Raw genomic sequence first — 9,517 nt, 5'->3', positions numbered from 1 at the left:
GTGTGGGTGAGCGCTGTGACAGGGCTTTAGGGAGGATGCCTTCAGATTCCTCTTCAGAGGTTTCTTTGGGGTTTGATTGGAGGCCCTGGGTCATGGACTCTGTCAGTCATTTGGCAGATGTGCCTGTGGAAGCAAGGGGAGATAATTAGTGCATGGCAGCGGCCTGTGAACCAGGACACATCACTCAGAGCATGATTGTCTGATGGATGTTGCACTGCTGGATCCTCACTTGGTAGAGCAGCGCTGACCTCACCATCAGCACAGGAACAGTCCAGATCCTCACCGACCAGCTGGATGGCTGTTTTCAAAGTCTGTGAGGACCTTGATTTCAGACATTCCACCACCAGTCTGTGACCACTCCCTTTCGTTGTGTGCCAGCTTGTCCTGCATGAATTAAGATGGAGAGAGTGGAAGCAGGATGCCTGCTGGGCCAGATGATAAAGGTGCCTGGCATGTGTGGGTGATGAGTGGTCCCATGGATGAGATGAGGACAATGATGGTGAGAGTGAGAGAGTGAACTGTGATGTCCCTTCAATCGCCAGTGAGTGAGGGCCCTGTGGGTGTGTGATGGGTTTGTGAGTATGTGAGTTGGGAGTGATGAGAAGGGTGACTTACCCTGGTGGGATGGAGGAGATCATTCATCCTCTTGCGGCAGTGGGTGGCTGTGCTGTTTTGCAGGGTGTTGGCACTGACCACCGCTGACACCTCGCTGGATTAGTGCGGTTGCTGCCCATCCTGCGGCCACAGCGGGTGTAGAGGACATCACGATGAGCCCCCATGGCATCCAAAAGGTGATCAAGGGGCGTGTGGCTGAACCTGGGGGCTGCAGTCATTTTCACTTTCAAGGCCATGTCTTTGGAGCAGCAGTGGTGAGCTGGAAGCACTGGGATGTGTGCTTGTGGCTGGACTTTAAATATGGCACCGGGGCTGATGCAGCAGCGGGGTGATGGCGGGCGGTGAATGAGAACCTGCTCGCCATGGAAACAGCGTGTTTCCCAGGAGTGCATAAATAAGGAGGCGGGTTTGGGACGATACTGCGTAAAGCTGCCATTGTGGCCAGTGGGTAAAGCAACGTTTTACCCACCCGCTACCGCACTTAGAGCAAATTTGGGAAAGTTCTGTCCCTGTGTACAATGCTATCAGAGATTGATTAGTTATAAAGCAAAAGGGAAATGCAGAAATGCTGGAAATTAGAAATAAAAACAGAAAATGCTGGAAATCTATAAACGAGTCAGTCAACAATTCAATAGAAAACAAGGAGGTTGCTGTTTTGATTGGAGCTGGTACAGTAGGAAAACCCACTTATAAAATGCATCAAAAGGAAAAGGAAGGGAGAGCCAAAAGGTATCAATGAGGAACCATTCCCTTTGAAATATCTTTAAGTGGTTCCATCCTTTAGCTGTTAGGTAACCTCTCTTTACCTGTTGAATCTCAGCTTCTCTTTTATTCTGTTTTATCCTATTCTAAATGGGTCTTTTCAATCCCCTGTATGATTATTCATATATTTTCGATGCTTTAATTTTCTTGGCTCTGTAATACTTTCGTTTTCCCCACTGGTTTTTCACTTGTGATTTTTAAGATCCTTGCTTTCACTGTTGCAGGTCCAATATTTTCAGTTTTATTTCATATGGAGAGGGGAAGTTGGATAGCTGAAGCTTTGGCTTAAAAAAGGTTTGAAAAACTGATATTTACAGTTGCAGGAACTCATAGATTAGTGCATCACCATTCAGTATATAAGATGACCAACTTGCACACAACCTACTGGAGGGGGATTGGCTCTGTACCCCTTCAGGTTACAGAAATTGTCAAGCAGTATTTCTCAGTGATAAACAGCCATATTTCACCAATCGGAGTTTAGTTTGAAGATTGTAGAGTGTGGAGCACACTGCAGTTAATAATAAATTATAGGTTTAAAAGATCATCAACAGTTGGTAAAATTACAGTAGTTTTATAGCTTCATGTGCCTGGGGAATTAGAAGTTGAAGAGTTCGAAACAATCCTGTACGTTCTGATTGCAAAGCAAAGAGGAAGCGGGGAGGGAACAGTTTGTGAGATGGTGTATTAGCAGCTTAGGAGAAAATTTTTCAAAACACTGACAATAGAAGCTGGTAGGGAGAGGGTGAGGGGGCACAGAATGTGCACAACAGAGAAACAAAAATAACCACAGAAGGGAATGATCAGAATCTAGAGGTAGGAAGGGGTAACCCAACAGACAAGCTTTTTTCTTGTAGTTGAATTCAAAAGCAAAGCAGGACTGTAAGTTTGATTGTCTTCATTCTGTCAAAGTTCTTGATTTTAACTACATTGCAATGGGTGAGAGGGCAAAGGGAAAATCACTCTCATCACACCATCTGATTGGTCGGTAGGCAGAAACATCCCCTGCTTCCTTTCAGTAAGTGGTGGACTCAACAATTTTTCCAAAGGACAGTAAAAGGAGGAAAACATTGCTTTCATTTCTTTGTAAAGAATTTATGTTTTGGAATTACAAAAATATTAAAACATTCATCCTAATGGAAAGTCTTATCTGAACTAACAAGCCCTTTAACTGAGTAGAAATTTAGTGCCAAAATTAATGCACTATGTTAATCCAGGCCCCACGAGCCTGCTCCACCATTCAATAAGATCATGGCTGATCGCACTATAGCTTTATCCACTTTGTCTGCAGCCTTCCCCCACCCATTATCCCCGATTCCCTAATAATTCAAAACTCTAGCTCAGCCTTGAATATATTCAATGACCCAGCCTCCACTGCTCTCTGGTATAGAGAATTCCAAATATTCACAGTTTTCAAAGAGATTCCTCCTCATCTCCTTCAAACGGGCGATCCTTTTTTTTGAAACTGCTCCTAGTTCTAGATTCCCCCATGAAGAACAGTATCTGCCCTGTCAAGCCAACCTCCGACCCTTCTATGCATCAATAAACTCACCTCTCATTCCGAACTCTAATTTTAAGGTTATTCCACTTTGTTCGGCAGTCCTCCCAGCAGAGAAAAGTTTCTATCAAACACCCTCAATTTTGCTTTTCCAGTTTGAGCTGTTCAATTAAAGCTCCCCTCACTATTCTAAATTCAGGAGAATGCAGCAAGGTTTCTGCAGCCTGTCTTCTTAATTTACCCCTCTAAACCCCGGCATTGCCCTGGTGAATCTGAGTTGTGACCCCGCCAGTTTTGTCCTGTCCACTAACACCGCTCCCCACCCCCCCACCTTATGTGCAACTTCCTGCTGCCCGCAGCTCCACATAATCCAACCAGAGAGTGAGGGGCTGGGCTGCCAATCAGAGTGAGGAGGAGGAGCATTATAACTCTTTCGAGTACAAACACGTTTCCATCTGTTCCTATTCAGATGAAGTTACATTGTTTCAGTTTGCCATTATGAGATTTGAACTCTTGATCTTAGGGTTACAAACCTAGTACCATAACCACTTGGCTATTTAGGCCAAGCCAGGAGAAATATTGTATTTGCAGTGTTTTCTTACCAGGGATAAAGATTGGTTCAAAGGGAACCTGAGGTGGAAGATGTATTGTTGCTGGCTCCGTTAATCATGTTTCACTATAAGGAACTTTCCAGACAACAATTCCTATTCAGCATCCAGCTTTCCGCTCCACTTTCTGACCTCCCCTTGCTCTCTCTCTTCTGGTCTTTCCATTTCTCTACGTTTGTCTCTTTCCTTCCTTTGTTTCCCCAACACCCAATTTACCCTCTTTACTGACGGCTTCCGCTCTCCTTTCCTTCCCATGTGTGAACTCACAGACTATCCGCCAGACTCCCGCTGTTGTCTCCAGATTTCCCGGGGATGAAATGGAACTGGAGTGCATTGTGGAGGGGAGCAGTAACCCTGACATGTTCTGGTACAGACAGGACCCGGGGAAGGAGCTGCAGTTTCTATTTTACTCCAGAGGCACCAGTATTGTAAATCCAGAGGGGCCGGTGGACGGTTTCACCGCCCAGAGACCAAGAGACTCCGAGTTCATGCTGGAGTCCCCCAGCCTGCGGGCGGATAACTCGGCCGTGTATTACTGCCCCCGGAGTCTTCACAGTGACTCAGAGAGATGGAGCAGCTCAACAAAACACCCAAAGGCGGCAGCAAACAGTTGTGAATGAGGAAACCAGGCGATGCCGCCTCTTGTTTCTCTTTATAAAAGTGAAGGCAGTTTTGGGAAGAACAAGAGATCAGTTGGGTTGAATGTCAGGTATAGAAGCTGTGGAAGAGTTGCACAGACACATTTACAAGGAACTGAGCGGCTGTTACTATCGGGAAAAAAGACGGAAGAGACTGGAGCTGTTTCCACCGGAATGGCTGCTATCCTGATAGAGGAATTTAACATGATGGAAGGCGGTTCAACAAGGAGATGGACAGGAGATATTTTCACTTGCAGGCGTGACCAGAACTAGGGGTCATCAATATGAGATGATTAATAATACAATATATCCCATCGGGCTTTCAGGAGAAACCTCATTTTCCCAGAGAGGCGAGATTCTGGAACCATGGGGCGAAGAGCAGAGATGGATAAACAGATGAATGATGAAGGGTGTGTTGATGAGTTGAAATCAGTTTGCATGGGAGGAGAGGATTAAAGCCGCTCTTTAAACAGTAGCACGAGGCTGTTGGATTGACTGGTCTGTTTCTGTGTGATACAGTCCATGTTGGTACAGTGAGGGGCAGTAAAATGCCTTTATGGGATTAATCAGTGGAGTTAGCGAACTGACCCCTGAGTAGGGACACACATGGGAACCGTGGGGAGGGGGAGATGATCTTTGGCTTCTTGCTTCTTTCAGCATTTTTACGCTGTTCTTATTGGCGGGTAAATAAAGGGCGGACCGGGAGTCACATAGAAGTGCTTTCGATCTGCAGCAGGAATGTGTTTACAAACTGTGTTCATTACAAACTGTTGAAAAATGAAAAATAGAAAATAAAGTAGCCAACCCGAGGAAAGGGCGAATGAAAAAATGAAAATAAGAAGGATAGGTAGACAGGAGCAGAGAAAGTAATTAACACGTCATAGGCCTTGCCCAGTCTCATCGTCCCGTTTCAGGGTTAAAAAAAATGTAAGAGTCAGAATAGAGAAATAAATGAAACTAAAGACAGGAAGAAAGAAGTGACGCAGAAAATAATGAAACAGCAAGTAAGAGAAAGGCTTTGACAAATGAAGAAAGAAATAAAGAGACAAAGAGAACAATATAACGTCCAGTGTTTCCAGGCACCGGGTTTCTTTCTCCAAGTGGACAGCAGGAGGCGATCGAAGCTGTTGCCAGACGCTGGTGCCTGACATGTTGGTTTAACAGGAATCGAAACTCAGGAGGCGGTCTTGTGGCGCAGCGAGTAATGACCCTGCCTCTGAGTCAGAAGCTCTATCTTCATCCCCCACTATAGGGCTCGATGCCCGTGGAAGGTACATTCATAATGCAGCCAAACAGGTTGAGTGTCAACGTGTAAGTCCTTCCAACACACGCAAATGGCAGGGAGCGGGAGATATTCCTGGTCAGCAATGAAATGGAATGTCGGAGATTCCAGACTCCAACATACATGTTGAAGTAGCTGGATGGCTAGTGTGGATCAGTTTGGCGCTAACAGCGACGGGGTTTGATCCCCATTCTGGATAGGGTGAATTCGTGGCCTGCTTCCTAGCCCCGGCTGTGGGTCGGACCTGCCCTCAAGTAGAGAACTCAAGAAAAATCGGGAGTCTTTCGTACCTGCCAGACAATTCAATTAGATTCTAGCTGTTCTTTATCTTAATTTCAATTATCTGCTTTGTCACCATTCATACATTTACCCAACAAAAAACTATCAATTTCGGTCTTAAATCTTCAAATGACCCTCCAAGTCATCCAGTGATCGTTGGGGCAAGTGTTACAGATTTATTTGTGTGAATAAATGCTTCTTGATATTATAACTCAACAGCCTAGTTCTGATTGCAAAAAAACCTGATATAACTGCTTTATTGAAAAGGAAGGGAGACAGAGAGCAGGAATCTATAGGGCAGTGAGCTTTACACCTGTCAAAGGGAAAATGACATAAGTGGTTCTCAAAGATGCTATAACAGGACACTTAGGTAAATTCAAGGTCATCAGGCAGAGTCAACATGGTTTTGAGAGAGGGAAATGATGTTTAACCAATTCATTGGAGTTCTTTGAAACAGGAAAAGGTACTGTTAATAAAGGCGAACTGGTGGATGTACTACATTTAGAGTTCCAGAAAGCATTTGATAAAGTGCCACATCAAAGATTATTACTGACAATAAGAGCACGTGGTATTTGACATTACATATTGGCATGGATAGCAGATTGACTAGCTAACAGGAAACAGAGAGTAGGCATAAATATGTCTTTATCTGGTTGCTGGGATGTGGCGAGTGATGTGCTACAGGTGTCAATGCTGGGGCCTCAACACTTCACAATTTATACAAATAATTAACATGAAGGGAATGATGGTATTGTTGTTAAATTTGCTGTTGATCCAAAGATAGGTAGGTAAGTAAATTGTGAAGAGGACATAAGAAGGTTACAAACGGATATAGATTAGTTAAATGAGTGGGTAAAGACCTGGCAAATACAGTATAAATGTGAGAAAATGTGAAGTTGCCCATTTTGGCAGGACATAAAAAGAAGCATATTATATAAATGGTGAGAGATTGCAGAGCTCTGAGATGTAGAGATTTCTGGGTGCCCAAGTGCTTGAATCCCAAAAGGTTAGAATGCAGGTACAGCAAGTAATTGGGAAAGCTAAGAGAATGTTATTGTTTATTGTGATGGGAGTTGAAAACAAGGATAGGGAAGTTATGCTTCAGTTATTTAGGGCATTGGTGAGACCACACCTCCAGTACTGTGTGCAGTATTTAAGGAAGGATGGAAATGCATTGGAAGCGGTTCAGAGAAGTTTTCCTAGATTAATACTGGAATGGGTGGGTTGTCTTATGAGGAAAGGTTGGACAGGCCAGGCTTGTATCCACTGGAGTGTAAAAGAGAAGAGGTGACTTAATTGAAACATATAAGATCCTGAGGGGTCTTGACAGGGTGGATGTGGAGAGGATGTTTCTTCTTGTGGGAGAATCTCGAACTAAGGGGCACTGTTTAAAAATTAGGCATCGCCTATTTCAGGCAGTGGTGAGGATATTTTTTTCTCTCTCAGAGTGTTGTGAGGGTTTGGAATTCTCTTCTGCAAAAGGTGTTTGAGGGAGAGTCTTTGAATATCATTAAGGCGGAAGTAGAGAGATTCTTGATATTAAGGTGGTGAAAGGTTATCAGGAGTAGGCAGGAATTTGAAGTTGAGGTGAAAATTAGATCAGCCATGGTTTTATTGAATGGCGGAGCAGGCTAGAGGGGCCGAGTGGCCTACTCCTGCTCCTAATTCGTATGTGCGTTCATTTTATTGTAAAGTTGTTCTGAATTTCCCCACAGAGGAGAGATCTGTAAACTATCTACCCTAATAATTCACAAATAAAGAAATACTCGACAGTTCACCTCTCCATTACAGTTCAAAGAGGAAAGTTTGATTTTGGGATAGTGGTGAAAGATATTCACACCTAGCATTCTAACAGCACATCTGGATCTCTGTAGACCAGCCCGTTTGTCTCACAACATCTTAGAAAATGCGTAAAAGTTGGAGTGTAAACTGAGGAGGTTTAAATAAGTCATGTAGGCTCTCTAGATTTGAGAAGCTCTTAAACTATTTTATAAACAATGAGTTTCTTCATGGAACCTGAGAATCTGGTAAGATGGTTGTTATCCTCATTAGAGATGTAAATTATTCGTGTGGGACCCAGAATCGAAGGGTTGTTTTGATAATTTACATTTCTGTTAGGAACATCCAGGTATCCACACGTTGCTATGGAGATATGCAATGCAGGAAGGTAAACTTTTGTTTTGGGTTTTTATCTATATGTTTTCTCACAGAAACAGTCACTCAGCTTGAAGAAAAGCAAAGAGAGAAGGTCTGCCAGGAGCTGTGAAACAATGAGAACCATAACAAAGGGCTGTCAGAAATGAAAGGTGATTTTCTGATTTTAAAAGTAATTACGCAAGATGGTGAAGCCCATGCTTGAGCTGTGGGGATCCACAATCGGGAGGTGTCAAAGGAGGTTTGGAGTCACCTATACAAATGCTGGTGGAAGGATCCCAAAAGCACTTGCACATCAGAGAATAGCTGGATCATTGAGGAGAATACACAGTGAATTACCGAGAACTGTGGTGTACCTCGGTTTGTCTCAGAAGAAGTGAATGAAACCTCCAGACCTTGTGATGTATAAAGAAATTCTTGAGTGGAAGTAGAAAGTAAAATGGGTTTCAAACAGAGTCATTACAAAATATTATGTTAATTTAGTAGTGCTCGCTTTTACAAGTTTTGTACAGTAAAGCTTTTATTCAAAACCTAAAATCTTGTATGGTATTGTTTTCACTGGGAGTTCAGTTTCTCTTTAAACGTTAACAGGCTGTACGGGGAGTCATTACATCAGAGAGAGGGAGGGCCCAGCAACTCCGAGAGGGAGTCGCAGAGAGGTCATTCAGAGGGAGAGGTGTGTCCGAATCTTCATCACTTCCTCCCGCTTTTCGTGTTTTCCTCGATGTTTTGATAAGAGCGGGTTGGCACCTCACAGGCGTCCACACTTCTGTTCTCGCTCCTGTGTTTATTGAGTAAAAGACTTCAAGTTAAAAATGTATCTGTTGCTGGGTCTGATGACCTTGTTTCACCGTAAGTGAATTCGTTTAAATAGTAACTCTCATTCATAACCTTCTTTTATATTTTTATTTCTATCTCTTTCTTTCTGTCTTTTGCTATTTTTCTTTTCTTTTTGTCCTTTTTTCCCCAATCTCTGCCATTGTCTCCACTTACTGACCTCCTCCTTCCATTCTCTTCCCCAGATGTGAACTCACAGACTATCCGCCAGACTCCCGCTGCCGTCTCCAGATTTCCCGGGGATGAAGTGGAACTGGAGTGCACTGTGGAGGGGCGCAGTAACCTTGACATGTTCTGGTACAGACAGTACCCGGGGAGGGAGCCGCAGCTGATGTTTTACTCCACAGGCACTAATCAGTTGAGTTCAGAGGGGCCGGTGGACAGTTTCACCGCCCGGAGACCGAGTGACTCCGAGTTCATGCTGAAGACCCCCAGCCTGCGGGCGAATCACTCGGCCGTGTATTACTGCGCCTGGCGTCTGCACAGTGACTCAGAGAGATTGAACAGCTCAACAAAAACCCCAAAGACGGCAGGAAACAGCTGCTCGAGACAACATTACGAGGCGCTTCGACTCGCTGTTTCTTTTTCTCTCGGGACAAAGACCTTTTGACAATAAGAGAACAGTTACAATAAAATGACTGAATAGATTGTGAAGCACTGGAGCAGGGAGTTGCCAGCTATGAGTGGTGAAACCATCAGCAAACTCTAAATTTGTTTGTTTCTGCTGGAAAATAGAGGTTGAGAGCAATTCTCATGAAGTTTTATTGAAATGATGAAGCGGTTCAGTAGGATTCAGGTGGAGAAGATGAGAATCAGTTACAAAATCGAATTAGGTATTTGGAACAAT

The 9,517-nt window shown here is 43.9% G+C and overlaps 1 gene segment (V, D, J or C); it reads left to right on the top strand.

The window, feature by feature from the left end:
- Positions 1–8,631: 8,631 nt before the first annotated feature.
- LOC121272519 lies at positions 8,632–9,280 on the top strand. The segment is given in 2 exon segments: positions 8,632–8,685; positions 8,856–9,280. Coding segments are annotated over 2 exon segments (462 nt in total).
- Positions 9,281–9,517: the final 237 nt, after the last annotated feature.

Source organism: Carcharodon carcharias, chromosome 34 (assembly GCF_017639515.1).
Source record: "Carcharodon carcharias isolate sCarCar2 chromosome 34, sCarCar2.pri, whole genome shotgun sequence".
Lineage (NCBI taxonomy): Eukaryota > Metazoa > Chordata > Chondrichthyes > Lamniformes > Lamnidae > Carcharodon > Carcharodon carcharias.
Note: the sequence above shows the minus strand (reverse complement) of the source record. Positions and strands in the feature narration are given on the sequence as shown.